The sequence below is a fragment of the Propithecus coquereli genome, unplaced genomic scaffold (assembly GCF_000956105.1).
Source record: "Propithecus coquereli isolate 6110/MARCELLA unplaced genomic scaffold, Pcoq_1.0 Scaffold118, whole genome shotgun sequence".
NCBI classification, from domain to species: Eukaryota; Metazoa; Chordata; class Mammalia; order Primates; family Indriidae; genus Propithecus; species Propithecus coquereli.
The window spans coordinates 1,957,873-1,979,260 of NW_012135858.1; the positions used below are offsets into that span (position 1 = coordinate 1,957,873).

Sequence of the window (21,388 nt, forward strand, 5' to 3'; positions counted from 1 at the left end):
CCAAAGAATAAAATAAGTTTCAATGAAATAACCCTCCCAGATTGACTGGCACAAGTAGAACATTAGTAAGCCATAAGGGCTAAATTGATGGCTGCTACACTCATGATTTAGTTCTAACTTCCCCCACCTGACTGGCACCACTACCCCACAAGGCTGGTTGGCGAGAGTTTGTGCGGGTCAAGTACACCAGTCTGTTATCAGCTGTTGACAGCTATGCACTGTGTTTCTGTTTGAAGTGGAATTTGTGAATAGTTGCACAGCTTGAGAGTATTTTTTAATTCTGTCTGCTTAACAGCCCATCATGTCAAAGAAGACCTAGAGAACACTGAAAGAAGAAAACAGATTTTTTAATGAGGATTGGAAAGTACAATATTGTCTTGTTCTGCTAAAGATAGGATGATTTGCTTGCTTTGTGATACTGCAATATCAACCTTAAAGAAATTCAGTGTTCATAAGCATTATAACACTCATAAGGACCACAAATATTTTAAATTAGAGGAAGAGGTGTGAAAGGTTGTATTGTAGAAATTAAAAGACGAAAAGCAAAAACAAAGACAATTCTTTCAAGCAGCAATAAGACCTGGAAATAATACCACTGAAACAACTTTTAAAGTAGCCTTATATACTCAGGGAAAAAAGGGAAACCGTTCAGTGATGTAGAAATTGTGAAAGAATGCATTGTCGAGGTTGTAGGATGCTTAGACCTGGATAACGTTTCAAAGTACAAACTACCTCTTTTAAGGAGAACCATAACTGATTGGCAGCATGTATTTGCCTTCAACTTAACAGAACAACTTCATGCAATACTTCAAAAGGAAAATATATATTATTCAATCGCTTTGGATGAATCAACTGATACTACTGACTTGGCTCAGGCTTTATACTTCATTTGGGTCATAACAGAAGATTTTCTTGGCTACAAAGAGTTACTCAATTTGGGCACTCTTGCAAACAGACCGGGGGAATAGATATTTTCAACACCATTCAAGATAAATGTGAAGTTGGAATGAATTTGGTAAATTTAGTGAGTATATGAACTGGTGTACCTTCCATGACAGAAAAACATAAAGAGTTTGTTGCACAGATAAAAAAAGTATAATATTAACAGGTTCACATGCTCTCATTTCTTTACATTGTACTTTGCATCAGCAAACTCTCTGTGCTAAAGCTACTATTTTAAGTGACACTTTGCTACAAGTTATAAGTATTGTTAACTACATTTGTGCAAATGCAACATGGCATCATCAATTTCGTAACATGCTAAAGTTGAATGATGAGGTATTCGGTGTGGATTTGCCGTATCATTCTAAAGTGCTTTGGCTATTGCAGAGGCAGGTATTAGCCAAAATTTTATCTCTGTGAGAACAGATAGTTAAATTTTATGAACAGAATCAGCAATGTGAATTATTGAAAGAAGATTTCTACAGGAATATGGCCTTTCTGTGTGATATCATGTCAAATCAAAATGACTTGAATATTTCTTTGCAAGGTGAAACTAAGTCTTTTTATGATATATGGCAAAAAATCCAAGCATTTCGAAAAAAGCTATCTTTTTTTCAAAACACTTCTTCAAGAGGAAATTTTGGATGAACATTTTCCCCAGTTAGCAAAGGTCATTAATGAACAGGATGATATATGTGAATCATTTGAAGAATACAAGGCTGTTACAGACCTATTAATTGGAGAATACAATGAAAGATTCACTGACTTTGAGAATCATGACATCACACTCAAATTAGTATTTCAGCCTCACCTGGTTGATATCACCGAGGCACCTAAAGAACTGCAGATGGAATTGATTGAACCGTCAGTAGATGACATTTTAAAGCCATTGTTTGATGCTAAGAAAGATCTAATTGAAATACGGGAAAATGCAGAATACCCACGCTTTCAGCAACATGCCTGAAAAATGCTTTCATGCTTTTCAACTGCTTATTGCTGCAAATCTACATTCTCCTACCTAACCCAAATCAAGATACCCTTAAGGTCACAACTGACTGATACCCATCTAGAGCAGGGGTCCCCAACCTATGGCGAGTTGTATAATTGTTTCATTATGTATTACAATGTGACAATAATATAAATAAAGTGCACAATAAATGTAGTGTGCTTGAATCATCCTGAAACCATCCCCCTCTCCATGGAAAAATTGTCATCCATGAAAACAATCCCTGGTGCCAAAAAGGTTGGGGGCCGCTGATCTAGAGGATCAACTGAAACCACCCACCTCCATGCTGCAACCAAATATTCAAATGCTTTCCAACAAAAAGCAGACACAACAAAGTCATTAAAAGGTTAGTTAACTTTAAAATTAACAAATAGTTTTCATTTTTTGGAACTATTAAATATATAGTAGTTTGATTTTTACAAAATAATCTACATTTTTAAGTATATCTAATTGAAGTTTCTTGAATGTGTCCTTATTTGATTTCAGCTAAATTAACCAACATGAAAAGGTTTCCCACCCCTGTTGCAGTTCCATGTCCCTGAGAGTTGGTAGCATCCTCTCCCTGGGGAAGATGAGGAAAATATATCTGGGTCCCCTTCTTTCCTGGGCCCTTCTGCAGCATCATTCACTGGTCCAGCACTGTTCTATGTCTCGGGACACCTCTGGTGGAGTGTTCCTTCATTATCTGAGGACTGTTTATTCAAGAACAGATAATTCTTGGTCTTTGTGTCTGCATTTGCCCTAAACTCTCCATTGAAGTATGGAGTCTCCCTGAGCTGAGTTTCTTGAACTCGTCTCTCTTGTCCCCACGACCTGGTGCGTAGATGCTCGCCACACTGGGTAGATGGAAGGGCCTCCTCTCTCCTCCGCTTCAGTCTGCTGAATGCCATCTGTAGTTCTCAGTGTCGTCCTCTTCTGCACTGTGGCTCTCTGAGCTTTGTTGTGGCAGCATAGAAGGAGTTTTATAAATACTGGTAGGAGAAGAAGAGCTTTCAGAATGAGCCCAACGAGGAAAAAGCCTTCCCACTGAATGGACATCTGCCTCTTGTATTGCGACACGAACCCTTTACTTCTCTCCTCAGGCCTGTGGCTTCGCCAGGCCACCGTCACACCCAACCATGGAGCCCACAGGGCTGTGGCTCTCAAACATTGGTGATTTATTTCAAATCCAGCCATTTGAATTATATATATGTATATGGTTCATGCATTTTATCTATAATGGTGCAGAGTGAGAGTAATAGCAAATGACCTATTTTTAATAAATTCACCACAGCTTAAAAATGGAAATTATTCATTTTTAAGCATGTATTTCAAAGAAACAAAAAGAATGATAAAATAGAATAAAAAATAAAATATAGCAAAGTGAAAACAACAGCTGCCTTGTTTTCTCATTGAAATGATGACAGAGGGCATACTCTGGCCAAAGAGTCCCTACTCAGCTTTGGAAGGGAAAAGAGGGCTTAGCCTCTGAGAGGTGACTCTTCAAACCTGTTTAGGATTCTAGCGGTTTTTGGTGGGCTGGCTTGCTCTGTTGAGAGTGCTGGCCTTGAGTTTCAGGGTGCGGGTGTGCTAGCAGAGAACGCAACGTTGCTCTGTGATGAGTGGCCGCCCCTTGCCATGGCTCTCTTGCGGTGGGTGCTGGGGTCCTAAAGAGGAGGGACAGCCCACAGCAGTCCCAGATAATGAGGAGGGACATCACTCTGAGTGGCATGCAGCTCAGAGGATGCAGTCTTCATGCTGTTCTCTGACAAAGAAACCAGAACTGACCATTTCTGATCACTCCCGAAGAGGTGGTGACTCCTGAATCAACACAGCTCTTGCAGGCTGGAAAACTATGGAGGAATAAAGCCCGTATGATTCCTAAATTTCATTTTAGCCAATACCTTTAATCGTCCCGAAGTTCGCACCAGAGTATTTCATTCCTACTTATTTTGATTAATTTTAAGCTTTACATCTCTATCTGTTTTTTAAGAGAGGGATTAAAACAGCAAATTAGCCTCAGCAAAGGGCCTGGACAAATCTCTCATAAACTGGAGTGTACTCGCTAACCTGTACTGAATGGTTCCTTGCCTGAGTGCTTGCTCTGCTCCGAATGCATAGTCTCACAGCAGCTCCATGAATTAGGTTAATAATACATTTTCAGAAAGGAAACTGAGCACAGAAAGATTACATGTCTTGGCTGGGTGCGGTGGCTCACACCTGTAATCCCAGCACTTTGGGAAGCCAAGGCCGAGAGGATTGCTGGAGCCCAGGAGTTTGAGACCAGCCTGAGCAGCATGAAACCCATCTCTACAAAAAGAACTTAAAATTTAGCTGGGCATGGGGGTGCACACTTATAGTCCCAGCTACTCAGGAGGCCAAGGCAGGAGGATCACTTGAGCCCAGGAGTTTGAAATTGCAGTGAGGTATGATGATGCCACTGCCCTCTACCCCAGACAACATAGTGAGACTCTGTCTCAAAAAAAAAAAAAAAGAAAAACAAACAAACAAAAAGATTAAGTGTCTTTCCCAAAAGCAAACATCTGGTAAGGAGCAGCCCTAGGGCTCCAGCCCAGGTTGTCAAGCTTCACAGCACGACTCTGAACTGCTTATTCTATGCCAGCCCTTGTGTGAATAACACCTCCCTCTCTCCTTCTAGTTCCTAATGAAAAATAAAGGTGATCAGAGTAAATTAACTCACAGTTTCTCTCACAGACTTATTTAAATCAAGAATTTCATCTCTTAACCTTTTTTTTTCTGTTTGTATGGTCCAAAAAAGTTTCTAACAAAAAAATGAGAAGATGTGGGTTTCCTCATTGACCACTTGGGATATATTAATGAGCTAATGACAGGGGAGAGAAAATACAAAGGTTTGGTAGTCACATCCCTAGTAATAATTGACTCTGTGTGTTTCAATGTCAAATTCAAATGAGTGCTCCATTACCAAGTACTCGAAGACCAAATTCAGCACTGGAATGATATCTTTAACAATACACCTCAGAGGAATCTTAGAGATCATCCAAGAGATGCTCTTGCCTGAAATGCAAGTCTCAGCTTCACCAGCGGATGGCTGAGTGACTTTGGGCATGTGGCTTAACTGCTCTGCAAGGCCTCAAAAGAGCTTTGGAGAGAAATCAAGATAAGTGCTGGAGAGAACATAGCATGTTCAGTAATTGTTAGTTCAATCTTAATGCAGAGAAAGGAAGAGAGAGAGAGAGAGATTCCTTTCTAATGCCCTCCACCTCAGTGATCTGCTCCTCCACAGTGTTTATGAGCACCTCTGCTGGGCATGGTTATTAGCTAATTAGCAAGGGATTTAGAGTTGGTCACACTTTACCATCTGTATGACCCTGGGCATATTACTTAGTGTCTCTGAGCTTTGTTTACTTCAATATGGATGATGAACTCTACTCTTAAGTTTTTACGGTGACTAAATTAAATAACATCTGTAAAGTGCTGTTTTATTCCAATCAATGTTCTATTTTCTAGTTCCATAGGTTGAACAAGAATAAGTTCCTTTTCTCTAACATCATGAGCTCTAACACAGAGAACACAGAATTTAGCAGATAGGAATCAAAAAAAAGCAAGCCTTGCTTTCATCTCTTCCCACTGCCTAACCCACTGGGGAGGAAGGACGCTATCTCAGGGAAGAGTATGGGCTGGAGCCACTCCAAACTCCAAATTGGGTTGGTCTGTGCTGATGGGAGGGGTGGGCATTGTGTACTCACTAACAAGGCCACAGAGGGCAAAGAAGGAATGGCCGTGCTGTAGGGAATAGAGCAGCCTGGAATACATGTCCTGTGACATTAAGCTTCTTAATGTGAAGAAAACTCTCTTAAAAACTAGGGTAGGCACAGCTCTTACCTAGAGCTGGGAGCATTCCCAGGCTAAGCAGCATGTGCATAAGGGACCCACCACACCTTCAGATACTCCCAAACCATTCGTCATCTTATAATTCAGAAATAACATTTGTACCTAAATTTAAGTGACTGCACTAACTGGTACATCTAGTTTTTAACTTAAGACCTATACCTTCTCAAATTTAGGAGACCGGTGACCAAAGAGAAAAAGTCATTCTAACATAACCTTTGTTGGAGCTACAGGCCTCTCATAGGGGATATTCTTTTTCAAAGAACACTATTAATAAAAATACTTAACACTAACCATAGGACATATTAGTGCTCAATAAATAATAATGGTTATTATTGTTTTTGATAATGATTACTATTAATAATATTTAATATTGCCTATCAAAATCATTTTAGAGTTAATGCAGGTAATTTCAGGTTATATAACTGTAAAAATATGTATATATTTATTTATATTATATATAAAAATGTATATATATTTATAGACATATGCAATATTTGTTTTTATTTTTAAAAATTCTCAAGGTAAAAACTTAAACTTTATAGCAGGATGTAAAGTTAATTATAAATCTGTTTCCCTTCTCCAGTATATTGATGCATAATGTACTCTCAGTATATTTAATACAATTTTTGAACAATGTACTAGATTATTTTGTGACTTAATGATTTCATGTTTTATTATTTAGAGTTCCCTGTCATGCTTTTTCATGTCTACATACTATTCTACTTTATAAATGAGCCATACTCTTAAAAAACATGTCTTATGTAGATGCAAATATGTCTGGTTTTTATACTAGTATCATGTTGTTTTGGTTATTATAGCTTTGTAGTATAATTTGAAGTCAGATAGTGTGGTGCCTCAAGTTTTGTTCTTTTTGCTCAGGATTGCTGTGGCCATTTGAGGTCTTTGTGGTTCCATATGAATTTTAGGATTGTTTTTTCTATTTCTGTGAAGAATGTCATTGGTACTTTGATTGGGATTGCATTGAATCTATAGATTGCTTTGGGTAATATGGTCATTTAAACAATATTAATTCTTCTGCTCCATAAACATGGGATGTCTTTCCATTTCTTTGTGTCATCTATGATTTCTTTCATCAGTGTTGTGTAGTTTTTTTTGTAGAGATCTTTTACCTCCCTGGTTAAGTTTATTCCTATGCATTTTAATATTTTTGTAGATATTATAAATAAGATTGCTTTCTTGATTTCTTTCTCAGTTAGTTCACTATTGATGTATAGAAATGCTACTGATTTTTGTATATTGATTTTGTATCCTGCAACTTTACTGGATTTGTTTATCAGTTCTGAGAGTTTTTTGATGAAGTCTTTTAGTTTTTCTATATATAAGATCATGTCGTCTGTAAAGAGGGACAATTTGACTTCCTCTTCTACAACTTCAGTGCTTTTTATTTTTTTCTCTTGCCTGATTGCTCTGGCTAGGACTTCAAGGACTATGTCAAATAAGAATGGGAAGAGTGGGCATCCTTGTCTTGTTCCAGTTCCTAGAGGAAAAGCTTTTAGCTTTTCCCCATTCTGTATGACGTTAATTGTGGGTTTGTCATACATGACCTTTATTATGTTGAAGTATGTTCCTTTTATGCCTACTTTGTTGAGAATTTTTATCACAGAGAGATGTTGAATTTTGTCAAAGGTTTTTTTTGCATCTATTGAGATGATCATATGGTTTTTATTCTTTATGATGTTGATGTGATCTATCACATTTATTGACTTGTGTGTGTTGAACCATCTTTGCATGCCTGGGATAAATCCCACTTGTTCATGGTGTATTATCCTTTTAATGTGTCGTTGGAGTTGGTTTGCTGGGGTCTTGTTGAGGATTTTTGCATCCATGTTCATTGGGGATATTGGCATTGGCCTGAAGCTTTTTGTTTGTTAGTTTGTTTTTGTTTTGTCCTTGTTTCTGACTTTTTTCTCCTAATATTGGCGAGTGAAGAGGTAGGTTGTTCATCTTTTTCTTATTAATTTGTTAGAGCTCTTTGAATATGAAGAATATTAAACCAGGCACTTATGTGGCAATTTTTTCTTTTTTGTCATTTTTGTTTTGATTGATTATTGTATATTTTTTCCCCAGACAAATGTTTAAATTTTTTATGTAGTCAAATTTATCAATCTTTTCTTTTCATAGCTTCTGAACATTTCGGCATGCTATTTTCAAACCTTAGCCATAGTTTCTGCTAGTGGTAGAGTGTGTGTGTATGTGTGTGTGTGTGTATAATGTATGTATTATATATAATTTTTATACTATATATGTATTATATATTAATTTTGCCTTTAAGTCTCTTCATCTGCAGTTTATTTTATTTTTTTTGTAGTTGGCTAGCTAAGTTTCTCAATGCTGTTTATTGAATAATCACTCTTTTGCCATTGATTTGAAATGTTTCCTATATCATATATTAATCTCCCATACACAGGAATCAATTTGTGGACTCTGTTATTTCACTGATCTGTGTTAGTACCAAACAGTTTTGATTTCTATGGTTTTATATGTTTTAATATCTATTAAAAAGACTAGTTCTCCTTCTTTCTTTTTCTTTAGAGAAAACTAAGCAATTTCTGAATATTAATTTTTCCAGTAAATGTGCATATCATTTTGTCAAGTTAAAATTAGTTTTATTTTTCACTGTTCTTTCCAACATGATTTCCAGCAACACCTGGAGGCAGGAAGTGTGTACCCACTTTGGGTGAAGTCTGGGCAGGTCTGGGATCTCCATTTAAGGTTCTCTCCCATCCCACCTCATACATGAGATGGATGAGAAGCTATCTCATTCATTCTTTCATTCAGTAAGTAGTTCTGAGTTCCTGTGAGGTGCAGAACTTTGTGCTTGGAATTCTAGGGACCACAAAAACTGATAAAACATGATCTTTGCCTAAAATAAAGTAGATGCTTTACTCTTGTTTTCATTGTATCTTCAGCCACCACTGGGGGAAGCACTTCTGTTTTTGATGACATAACCGGATTTTGTTATCTGTACATAGGCATTCCCTTAATGAGAAACTTTATCCAGTAAAAAAAAAAAAAAAGGCAAATAATTATTTAAAGCCAATTTTTCATCATATAGTTCCTGAGGCTACAGAAATGACACAGGTGAGGCTCAAGTCCTTTCCCCTTTCTTCTCTTCTAAACCAAGCTATCCTATTCCTCTTTATCTGATAGAGGGAAGGTCTTTTTTTTTTTTCTCTCAAAGATACAAGTGATTGCCTGAAGCTACTTTTGGGGGAAACATATATACTGTTGTCACATCTCTAATCTGACTCTCGAGAAAATAGAGCACAACGTAAAAGTAGTGTTTTGTAAACCAATCTGGGGGGACTGTGAGAAGGAAGCATGTCTCAGTCAATCACTTTTCCAGAAGGGTCATAGAAGTCCACGTTTTCGAGAAACGATTAGTTGCCTCATCAGTATGCAGCACTGCTTTTACCAGCAGCACATTCAGGATTTCCTGGGCAAATACTACCATTTCCTTTTTAATGTCTCTGCTGAAACTAGATTAGCGCAGCGTGAGCAGCCGCCCTTGTGTGAAGACCTTGGGCTGTGGCTGGTGCTGCCAGGTGCCAGCACTGGGATCAGCCAGGTAGAGCCACTCACTCACTCACCTGTGTCCCATGCATTGGTCACAAGCTCTCACAGAGTTTTGACCAGGCAAGGCTGGTTCCTAGAGTGGCTGCTCAATGTCCCATGCTGTTATTCTGTGGCCCGTAAATAGTAAAGCTTGGTTGCTGGAGGCCACTTTTTCCCAGTTAGGTGATCACTTTTCCTTTCCCAGAAGAAACATGAGCTCCACAATGTCACCATCCCTACCCTTACGACAAAGTTCCTGTTGGATGCAAAAATGATCGTGGCTTTTTTCAACTTCTGTTGCTCTCTGGCCTCACAGAAGGGTTTTGATTTATTGCTAATTGTGCTTATTGATGTAGCATTTCTTACAAATATGTACGACATTATATTCACTGATTATCTGAAGCAGTTTTTGCCAAAGAACATCCATATAAAGTAATCTTTGCTTTTTGTTCTTCCTCCAATGTATTAGGTTGAACCATACAAATTATAATTGCAAATTACAATTTTTGCAATTCCATATAATTCAACCTGATACAAAAAGAATCTACCTTCCTGCTACCACCATTACCATTGGTTTAACTTGCAAATCTAGTCATAGCCCTCAGCTCAACTTCTTCTTTCTCAGAAGTGCCTACATGGCTATGGCTGGTACAGATTTCCCTTCCATATCTATCTGGGCCTTTTTGTCACCTCCCTCCTTGTACTTGTAAGATCAATTAAAATTCTTCTCCTGCTATCCATTAATGGGTCTCTTCAGACTAGCAATTGAAAGAAACCTGTCTGAAATCAGGGCAATTATAGCAATGGCCAAGCTAGTCAACCAACAAGAAGGTTAAGGTTGGCCATCTTTTATAAATTAATATTACTTCGTTTTAAATCGGTTATGTAAAACAGTTATAATAGAACCCATTAATTTGTATTCCACTTATGAGATAATTCAGACAAAGCCTGTGCTTTTAACTATAATGTGTATATCTAACATATATACTTTATAGTTCATGTATATATAAATATATATTAATAATTATAATTTAGTGACAAGAAATAATCTGTAATTAAGTAGTGTGTACATAATTAGAGGAGTTATTTAAGAGCAAAATGAAACTCTCAAGCGTCCCTTAGAATCACCTACCAGTAACCAGTATGCCAAATAAAAATCCTGTGGTTAAAGCAGACACTCAGAGAAATCCACAAACCAAAACCTTGGCAGTCTAGAGATACCGTGTGAACTTAGAAATACTAAACATATCTTTGAAAAAGCAGTCTGCAGTTCATTTCCCATGATCTCAGACTGGCATTTCTTTACCTGCATCCATCATTCTAAATTAGTGAGATTTGAGCATATGATTAATATTAACAAAATATTATAGAATGTTGTTTTGTTTTACTGAAGACAACTAAAATGTTTGATAGTCGAATGTAAGTTTTTGCATCAGATTTTTTAAGGGGTATTAAAAAAAAAAGATTCTACCACAGCTTTGCTCCTACATAGTGACCCATGATAGCGGCGTGGAAGGATGTTATTATTGCCCCTCCGAGCCTCAGAGGCCTCATCTCTACGATGTGGGCAATCATAACCTACTTCCTGGGCTTGACGTGATAATCAAGTCCGTAAGTTAGTGACTCAAGCAGAGAAAGGGCTGAGTAAACATTCATTCTCTTCCCAGTCCCTTTATGGCCATTTATGAACATGCTCCTTTGCTACCCTTGACTGCTCTTTGAAGCCTAAAAAGGAACCTTGGGCAGATGAATGGCTGAGGCTGAACTTCAGGTCTTCTGTCCAACAAGACTGGGCTGCTGGGCTTTGTTAAGCAGAGCTTGTCTTATTCTTTCAACCAACATTTTTGAAGACCTCCTATTTACGAGACTCTACATGAGATCCCTTAGTTGTGTTAAGTTGTCGTCTCTGAGGTATAATTTCAAGAGTTCCTTGCTCCACCAAGGTGCTGGGAATGTACACATTATCCAGTGCTCTGAATTGAGGCATTGAAAACTGCAATTAAAAAAAAAAATCTCACGTTATGAGAGTGAGGTTGCTAAAAATGAACGTCACACCAAGTAAGCGTAACCTTGATCAATTAACCAACTACCTGAGAAGAACTTCAAATCATGGAACAAAGAATAGAGAGATTCCAACAGGAGTGAGTGTGTTTCTCGTTCAACACACTTGAGGTCCCGCCATGCCAGGCACCGCATAGGCCTCTGTGTTTGGAGACACAGGCCTGACCCCGACGTGTCGCGTGCCCTAGCAAAGTGCTCTGGACATGTTTGGTGAAGGGGGTGATGGAGAAAAAAGGGCGGGGCTGGCTTAGAAAGATAAAGATTGCCCAAGGGGCCTTCTTGCCTAGCGGCAGCCTTGTGAGTGAGCTATATTCACTCATCTACCCTGGGAAATCTGGGAAAGTCACCAACAAAGGGCTGTGTTCCTTCTCTAGTGGGGAAAAGTGCATTGTTGAGTCATTGCAAACTCAGTGGAGAAAAACAGGCTCAAATCCATTGGGAGTGATATGTTTCTCTGGACATTCCACTATCACTTAGTCCACTAAGTGATATATATACCTGTGATAATATAACTGTTAAAATACCAAATTTACACTAAATTTAACATTCACTTGTCTGATCTGGAAAGGAAACTGACATTTTGAATGTCTGCTACTCCACAGCCCAGTATGCTAGCCACTACCTACAGGTGGATGTTTAAATTTAAATTAATTAAAAGACAATAAAGTTTTAAATTTTTAAAAATTAAACTGAAAATTCAGCATATCAGTCTCTCTAGTCACACTTTTGTTCACACAAGTGCTGAGTAACCACATGTGTTTCGTGGCTACCATATTGGGCAGCATCCATATGGAACATTTCCATCACTGCGGAAGAGGTTCTGCTGGAGAGCACTGGTTTCATCGGTATCGGCATTATGCTTGTACACATGTCACACATACGTTATCTTATTCCTTCCCCAAAATCATCCCAAAGAAGAGTTTCATTCCCATTTTGCAGATGAGACACAAGGTGGCGGAAATGTTCTAATATTAGATTGTAGTACTGTAAATTGCGTTCTGTAAATTTATTAAAGACCATTGAATTTTACACTAAAATGTGTGAATTTTATGTACATAAATTATACTTCAATAAAGCTGTTAAGAAAAAAGATATAAATCCTAAAACTCTTGGGCAGCCAAAAATGTAAAGTTGAAAAGCTGCCAAACCTTTAATTAGTGGGTCAAAGATTAATTACTAGCAATTTTCTGAATTTCCTCCATGATGATAAAAGAAATGATGTTTCATCTCAAGTCAGACACATCCCAACTTTCTCAGGAAACTCTACAAGGTATAGTACTATTATCCCCATTTTCTTAGGAAGGAAATTAGGACTCAGAAGGTTAAAATAACTTGTTCAAGATCTGCAGCCAACAAGAACTGGTGACGGCGTCAAACCCAATACTGTCTGTCCTCAAAGCCTGTGGCAGCTGTCCTGTCTACATGTTGCACCCTCTCTCTGTGAATGAGAAGAAGCCCTTCCATTGTTTGACTTGAGATCACTTTCCTTCTTTCAGGAGACAACAGTTAACTGATTTTCTAATGTTTCTATCAGGATGTTGCATTTTGTAATCAAGAAGATTCATGAAAGGTATATAAGGCTGGGATCTGTTTTCAATATTGAACACAAAGAAAAATAAAAGTCTGGGCCATATGTTAATGGAAAGATCTGTGTTTCTATCTTTTGGTGTTTACTAGTATGCATTCTGGCTTTTAAACTGACATACGCACATAATTGCTGCAAGTCTTTTCTTATACACACACACACACACACACACACACACATATATAGGTTCCTTGGAAACTCCAAGATATGACTTGCAGTGGCGTCTGCTTAAGAACTTTTGAGGGACTAGGCGCTGTCATGCCTCTCGTACATGGGTCAACAGTCCGGTTTTAGTTCATCTGATAAGTTGGGTCACTCACTCCTCATCCGCTTTATGAAATGGAATTCTGGAAAATTGAAAGCTGACGGGGCTGCGGTTTCCAGCTTTGTCCAGGGCTGGTAATCTGCACATCTTCACTTCCGTCCTGTTAGCATCTAGTTTTATTTCCTTCTTGCCATTTCTCTCGTTTTTGGTCATTAAATATTTAACCAGACCTCTGGGTGATCTCCCCCAACCCAGCCTGGTCTTCCCAAGCCCTCTGTGGCCCCTGCCATCCCGGTGCTCCCTCTGGTCCGGCCTCCCAGGTCCCCCTGGACTCTCCCTGGCCCGCTTGTTCTTCCCTTGGTGCCCTTGTAAATAGCCCAGTCCTTTCCTTTATCTTTTCCTTCCCTTCTCCCAGGACATGTTCATACTCTGTTTCAACCAGCTGAAATAAAATAAACCAAACCAAAACAAAAATAAATAAAAACAGGAAACCAAGTCAGTACCAAGCCAGCAGAGCATGTGCCAAATTTCGGCTCTTGATGTTGGACCCCTGCTGTCCTTAGACTTTGAGAGACAGCAACAAGGATTTTCTTCACATACAAGGAAATGTAGGTGACATTGGGAAAAAAATAAACCCAGAGTAAATGTTGTGATGATAAAACACTAATTGCGAAAATGGGGGTCACGGTGCTTTATTTTTCCCTCTGTCAATACTTAGACTCAGGGAGAAAACAGAGACTTCTGCTTCTACATATTTGGCAGTAGTAGAGCTTTTTAAGTAGTTTTGAGATTCTTACAGTCCTTTTCACATTTCAAAGTAAAGTTCATTTGCAGGAGATCCTTGAGTCACTTCTTGTGTGTGCAGAGATAATTGAATGCCAGGATTTGAAAAGTCTTTGCAGCAGTGTCAGGAAATCAGCCATCTCCTAGTGGCAGCAGTGAAGTGTATGTTCAGCTGTCTGACTCACTGCCCCAGCGGAAAGCCTGCTTTCTTGTGAACTGTGGGCACTAGCCTTCCCCAGCACATGTTTTCCAAACCAGGCAAGTGTTTCCTTCCTGACTGAACACGTCCTAATCACTTAGTGGTCCAGACATCTTCACTGCGGCCCGTGCAACTCCTTAGAATGGTCCACCACACACGTCGCACTTCCAACAGAACATTACCTACGACTAACGCCAAACTGTTTTCACAGGTATTTTAGAGACATGATTTCCTTTCTCTCTTACTTTGGATTTTATGCAGATGTTCCTAAATTCAGACGAAAGATGTGTTCTGAGAGAACTCTCTGTTCTGAATTAAAGGATTTCAAGGTAGCTCTCTTTTTAGGCAACAAATGCACCTATAAAGCAGTCACCCTGTGTTTATCCATTCTGTAGGTCCAGGTTTTTCCCCCAGTAGATTTGCTGAGGAATTTGGTTATAATTTGGTTAACAAATACACCTCCTCTGAAAAGGGCACTTTCAAAGGTGCTGCATAAAGTACATGGATTTGGACACTTTGCAGTTATCAGATTTATAGTGTGTTTTCTACGCAGTAAGAAAAATGGCTACATTTCAAGATGGGCTATTGTGCATATATAAATGAGCTGAAAAATGATTAGAATCTCTTAATTGTTTTTGTTTTTATCAATGTAGAAATGTCAGCACCAGGAAAGGGAGATTTATTGTGTGCCTACTATGTGCCAAGTCCTGGTGTAAGTATTTGAATGTCAGGTGCAGCTTAGAGTGGGGTTTGGACTTGCTGGCTCTAAGGTTAAACTACCTGAGTTTGAATCTCAGCTTCCGCATTGCTGAAATGATTCAGTGAGATAAGATGTGCAAAGCATCTAGCCCCATACGGATATGGATAGCAAGGACTCAGTAAATATTAGCTGCTCCTTATATCTTATTCCATTTAATCCTATGAAGTAGGCAATATCTTTCTTTTACAGTCAGGGAGACTGTCTCAGAGTGGTCCAGTAACTTGCATAAAATTTTCGGAAGTGTGTTGCAGAGGCAGAATTTAGAACCAGGGCTTGACTGGACCCTCCGGTAAAACTTCTAACCAGGAATTCTTGTTCTAGGCTGCCAGGAAAATCTGTGCCGGGATTTTTCTATGATGGGAAAGACCACACCGGCTAGAATGATGTCCTCTACTAAGAGACAAAGCTGCCCTTACAGGCAGCAAATTCATAAATAGACTTTTCTACATTTAAGAAAACTTTCAAAGGGCTAGTTTCAGCAGTTAACGATTTCCCGGGTAGAGTACAGTGGCGTCATCATAACTCACTGCAACCTCAAACTCCTGGGCTCAATCCTTCTTCCTGCCTCAGTCTCCCAGGTAGCTGGGACTACAGGCACACGGCACGACACCAGGCTAATTTTTCTGTCAGTAGAGACAGGGTCTCGCTGTTGCTTAGGCTGGTCTTGAACTCCTGAGCTCAAACAATCCTCCTGCCTCGGCCTCCCAGAGTGCTAGGATTACAGGCGTGAGCCACCTTTCCTGCCACAGTAAACTATTTCTTAAAGCTCTTTTTTTTTTTCTTCAATGAATAGCAAATTCTCAGCTATGTGGATAGGTCTACACTTTTCAAAATCTGTGCATGATTTATAAAACATGCCAAATATACCAGTCCTACCAATACCTCTGCTTTGTAAGTGTTGTCATCTATGTAAATATCAACTGCTAATGCCATCTTAAGGAAATTGTAAGGACGATGTTCCTTTAGCAGCCAGAAGGCAAACTTCTAGGGTGTTTTGGGGTGTTTTGAGAGGGGGTGGGGCAGGGGTTAACTTTTTAACTAGCTACTCTGGTTTTTCTCTCTCCTCATAGCATGAGCACCAAGTGACGCTGGCCACCCTGAGTCCCTTGGCACATCAGTCAGGCTGGATTTCAGTGCTATTCAAATAGCTCTTCTAGGTGTGGGTTTCAACTGAGAACATCCCTGTTTTCATCCTCGGGGTTGATTTTCTGCTCACTGTTCATATTGGCCACGTCCAGGCTGCTGTAGGACAAAGACTGAAGTTTTAATAGTGAAAGAGTTCAATAATGTTGACATTGAAACTGGAAAATCATTTTACTAATGTAGGATCCTGCTTTGCTGTGTTGAAATCTTAGACAAACAGATGACCTGTAGCCAGGATACAGGTAGGATTTAGCTCTCGAAATTGGCTGAGTCTCTTTTTACTTTAGATGAATGCAAAAGAGAGGATGGAAGAGGATTCAGTTTCACAAATGAATATGGGCTTAATATAAAGATAGCACAAAACAAGAAGAATTAGGGACGAATATCACATAATTTTCATTGCAGTTTACTTCCTAGCACTTAACCTAGTCAAAATATTTCTCTTCACAACATTGCTGCTTTCTGAATAACTCAGATGCTTAACTATATTCTGCCATCTAAATTTATATCTGCAATAAGGCACAGAGTGTATGCATCAAATTCTATGCAAATGAAAGGAACTCACCCCAGGATGCTGTTATGGATGTGACAATTTAAGAAGCTACACATCACTTCACTTAAACTGCTCTGTGTTTTCCTTTGCAGGGTTCAGCGGATTCCTACACGAGCAGGCCGTCTGACTCCGATGTCTCTTTGGAAGAGGACCGGGAAGCGATTCGACAGGAGAGAGAACAGCAAGCAGCTATCCAGCTTGAGAGAGCAAAGGTGACTTTCTTTCCCTTTTTCAGTTCAAAAGGGGCATGTTGCTGGGCAGCTATCAGCTACCCTTCCCCTACCTCAAATTTTTCTGTAATAATCATTTTATGATTATCTTGGTAAGACTCCCAATTGCAAGGTTCTCTGATCCATTTACCCCCGAGAGAGGTTAGAAATGTCTCCAGGGTTAGAAATGTCTCCAGGGGTGCATTTCCTGAGAACCTTCACCCTTTTGTGTTTGGTTTGGTGGTGAATTTTTGGTCATCTTCCGACTTAGTAATGTGGCCGACATCAAGCCTGCTATGCCCAGCATTGGCAGAGAGCCTCCTAAGGTACCAGTAGCCCACCTGTTCTTGACCCTTCTTGTCCATTACCTCAGCATCTTTTTTTTTTTTTTTTTTTTTTTTTTGAGACAGCGTCTTGCTCTGTTGCCCGGGGCTAGAGTGCAGTGGCGTCATCATAGCTCACTGCAACCTCAAACTCTTGGGCTCAAGGGATCCTCCTGCCTTAGCCTCCTGAGTAGCTGGGACTAGAGGTGCCCACTATCAGGCCCAGCTAATTTTTTTTTCTTCTATATTTTTTGTAGACACAGGATCTTGCCATGTTGCCCAGGCTGGTCTTGAACTCCTGGCCTCAAACAATCCTCCCGCCTTGGCTTCCCAGTGTGCTAGGATTACAGGCGTGAGCCACTGTGCCTGGCTTACCTCAGCCTTTATTACAGGCCACACGTGCATTGTTCTGTGGATCTCCCTGTTGGTTTCTCTACCCTTCTTTCTCACTTTCAGTATCTCACCTCAAGTTCAGTGTAAAGTTCAGAACTTTGAACAACTCTGAGAAGTGCAGCGAAGTCGAGCAATAAAAGCCATTGCCAAAGTAGACCTTCAGCTATTCCTCGGGGAGAGGCCCTCATAGGAATCTCTCCACCCACAGGAAGCAACAGGAAACAAATTGCACAGTTGGAAGCTAGAACCAGAAGAGTCACTAGAGATCTCCCATCCTGTATCCTTCCAACTTTTTTTTTTCAGCACAGACCTCTTTTGTTAAATGAAAATTTATACATAGTAGCAAAATATAAGACAAGGTTCATGGCCAGCCTCTCCTCCTTGCCCTCTGTGACAGAGTCCTACCTTAGCAGTCTCAGTCTTTCTAGTCAATAATTTTTAGAAGAAGAAAAATACAAGCCCAAATAAAGTGTATTCCTTCCTTTTTCTGTTTTTATAGTGAAATCTTTAAAAGAGAGGTGAGAGGAGAACGAGGCAGGTAAAGATGTGTCTTCATTTGCTTCAACATCATGACATCAGTGCTCTGTTGGTGCAAGAGGGTTTTTTTTGCAGTGCCTGTGAAGGGACATCAGTGAGATTCTAACTTGGATCCTGCCTCGGCTGTTGTCCCTCAGTCATGTTCCCAGAAACAAGCCAGTGACAAAGCAGCCCAGAATTTCAGGAACCCTGTGTCTCATTTGTGGCTAATTTTTGTTTTAAAGTTTTCTTTTGGAATCTGTTTTGTGGCCATCGTGGTCACCCAAATGTGGGTGACCATGCCATTATCTTAGGCTGGTGGTTTTCTTAGCCTCACAAGGCTGCACCAGCCCAAGAGCACTTTGCTGGGGAGGAATTTGTATAAAAAGAGCTTCAAAACCAGCTTTTGTTAGCCAGGGAGAAGATGACGTGTGACGAGCCCTGCCCGTCAGCACTGACTGTGACTGGCCCTTCTCTTCCCTGACAGGACAAGGTCTTCTGTTGCTTAGGATCCCACAGGTTTTCAGATCTGAGGCTATTTCAAAAATACTTACTTTACCCTCTCCCTGCCTTTTTTTTTAAGACCCAGCATACATTTCCCGTATCCCAAAGCAAGAGGGTATCTGCTATCATTTAAAATAAACATAAGCCTGATCAACATAGTGAGCCCCCATTTCTACAAAAAAAAATTTTTTAAAAATTAGCTGGGTGTGGTGGCGCATACCTGTAGTCCCAGCTACTCAGGAGGCTGAGGCAGGAGGATCACTTGAGCCCAGAAATTCGAGGTTGCAGTGAGCTATGATCAGGCCACTGCACTCCAGCCTGGGCAACAGAGCAAGACCTGTCTCTAAAAATGAAATGAATGAAAATAAACATAGACTTTTAAGACTAGAGAACAAGGCAGACTGTCCGCCCCTCTGTACATCCTTCCCCAGTACTTTAGTGCACAGTTTTTTATTTGGGATATTGGAAAGTACTGCAGGAGAGGAAACATGGTTGGGCTGATAGGACTGAAGCTTTTCTAGGGTCGTTTCTGCAGATTTCTCAATGTTGCCTGGGAATGTAAAACTTGTTTGAGATCTCTCTTTGGAAAGTGACTTTTCTTACCACATGACATTATCAGTCATCTTATTATGGTTTCAGTGTAAAAAACGCTCCTCTCTCTTTCTCCCCCTCCCCCCACTCTTATTTCACGGTTCTGTCCCTAGTCCAAACCTGTGGCATTTGCTGTGAAGACAAACGTGAGCTACTGCGGGGCCCTGGACGAGGATGTGCCTGTTCCAAGCACGGCCATCTCCTTTGATGCTAAGGACTTTCTACACATTAAAGAGGTAAATGTAGGACACCCTGCCTAACAGCTGAAGCTGGAATCAGCTCTGAGCCAGAGTAACTGGAGAGGATACCTGAGGAGCTGCCAATGCAGTGCCTGATTTAATTTGTTCAGCCTTCCAAATCCATTCATTCTCTCTGAGATCAGGTCTGCATCATCACACCCTGACAACATTGAATCACGGTCAACCTTTAAAATCACAGGAGGGATTTAGGACGGACCTCTGGTCCTCTGGTCACCTTTTAATCCCCTTGTGTGGCTGCAGAGCCATAGATCTATGGATCCAACTTAGGCAAACCTGAGTTTGATGGCGTGGCCCCTACCCAGAAGGGACTATTTAGAAGGGATGTCGTAATTATAGACGTCTGGGCTATAATCCTGGGACCAACATTAGAATGTATAATCATTAATGGATAGTGTTAAATCTAAGAAAAGGGCAGAGGACTCTGGGAAACAGAAAGCTTATGGAGTTGAGCAATACAAGGAGGAGGCCTCCTATCTTGAAAGGTGGAATAGGGACATCACAGACTTTCATTTACTGAACCTTGGTGTATTGAAATTCTACTTCATGTCGGACATCGTGCTGGGCATTGGGGCATCAGATGTCAGGATCACTGTCCCCATTGGCAGGGCGCCCCAAGTCTGGTGAGGGAGACAGACAAGCACACAGTTTCTGTACCGGATGAAAAGTTCTATTATAGAAAAGTTGAGTGGATGTTGTGGGAGCCCAAAGAAAGACGGGGGGAGGGACTATCTGGCTGGGGAGGAGGAAGATTGGGGGTGGGAAAGCTCTACAGGAGTGTGGAAGTCTGAGGGAGCGCAGGTTGGGCCAGGGGTGGCATCACCTGGAAGGAGCAGCCACAAGCAATGCAGTGTGGCTGGAGGGCAGTCAGGAGGAGCGACAAGGGGTGTGGGCCAGGTCAGAGGGGCAGGGGCCAGATACAAAAGGATCTCTTGGGCCGTGGCAGGAAGCCTGGACTTTATCACCAGGCAGTTAGCTGTAGAGGAGTTTTAAATAAAGGACGGATGTGACAAATCTTCTGTCTTAGAATGATAACTCTGATGGGCAGGGGAGTATTGCAGAGGGCTGGGGAGACACACTTGAGACTGGACATGGCTGTAGCAGAGAAGATAGAGAGAGGGAGCAGCTCGGAGAGAGAGTTAAGGGGCAAATAGATAGGACATAGAGATTTCACAGGGGTGGGGAGAGTGGAGAAAGGGAGGTAGAGAGAAATGAAGGATGGAGGCCAGTTTTTCTGGCTTGCTTAAAAGGATAGAGGGTGGTATCAGCTGTCAAAAAAGAGATGACAGAGAGGGGAGCAGATGTGTTGCAGGGGGACGTGGTTATGAATTTGCTTTGAGGTACCCTGTGTCTGGGGCATCATGAAACTCTCCATGAAGATTCTTAAAAGTCCCTCTTACCCACATAACATGAAGGCCAGAGGAGAGGGATTGCAACTGCTCTTTGTAAATGCTTGGAGTTGAAAAGGAAAATGGGTTCTAGCCAGGGGAAGATAGCATAGGGCTAAGGGAGTGCTTTTAAAATTTGATTTACATTTGTGCTTTGTAGGATGGGAAAGATTGAATTAAGTATGTTTTCCATGCTGAGATGCTGAGTCCAGTAAAATGTATTGGAAGGAAAAGGGACAGCTAATCAGGTGAGGGGCTGGAGTAGAGGGGAGGAGATGATATCTGGAGAATGGGCGCAAGAATTAGGCTGAGTCGGGAGGAAAGTCTTACCTTCCTTGAACTTCCTTGTTCTGCAGAGTTTTCTGGTGAGGTTGGGGCATGCACTGGAAGATGTTCCCACTTTGTGGTCTCCGTTTGCCCTGCTAGGAGGGAGAGGTTGGAAATACAATCTTTTTTTTATTATTTTTATTTTTTATTTCATC

At 40.5% G+C, this 21,388-nt stretch overlaps 1 protein-coding gene across 4 annotated transcripts in view; it reads left to right on the forward strand.

Moving 5' to 3' along the window:
• CACNB4 (calcium channel, voltage-dependent, beta 4 subunit) overlaps positions 1–21,388 on the forward strand; it is a 266,674-nt gene that overhangs the window by 199,604 nt on the left and 45,682 nt on the right. For all 4 annotated transcript variants that reach the window (XM_012659210.1, XM_012659233.1, XM_012659218.1 and 1 more), the window contains 2 exons: positions 16,818–16,937; positions 19,375–19,497. In XM_012659210.1, coding sequence (XP_012514664.1) covers positions 16,818–16,937; positions 19,375–19,497 — 243 coding nt within the window. The remainder of the gene's footprint in view (positions 1–16,817; positions 16,938–19,374; positions 19,498–21,388) is intronic.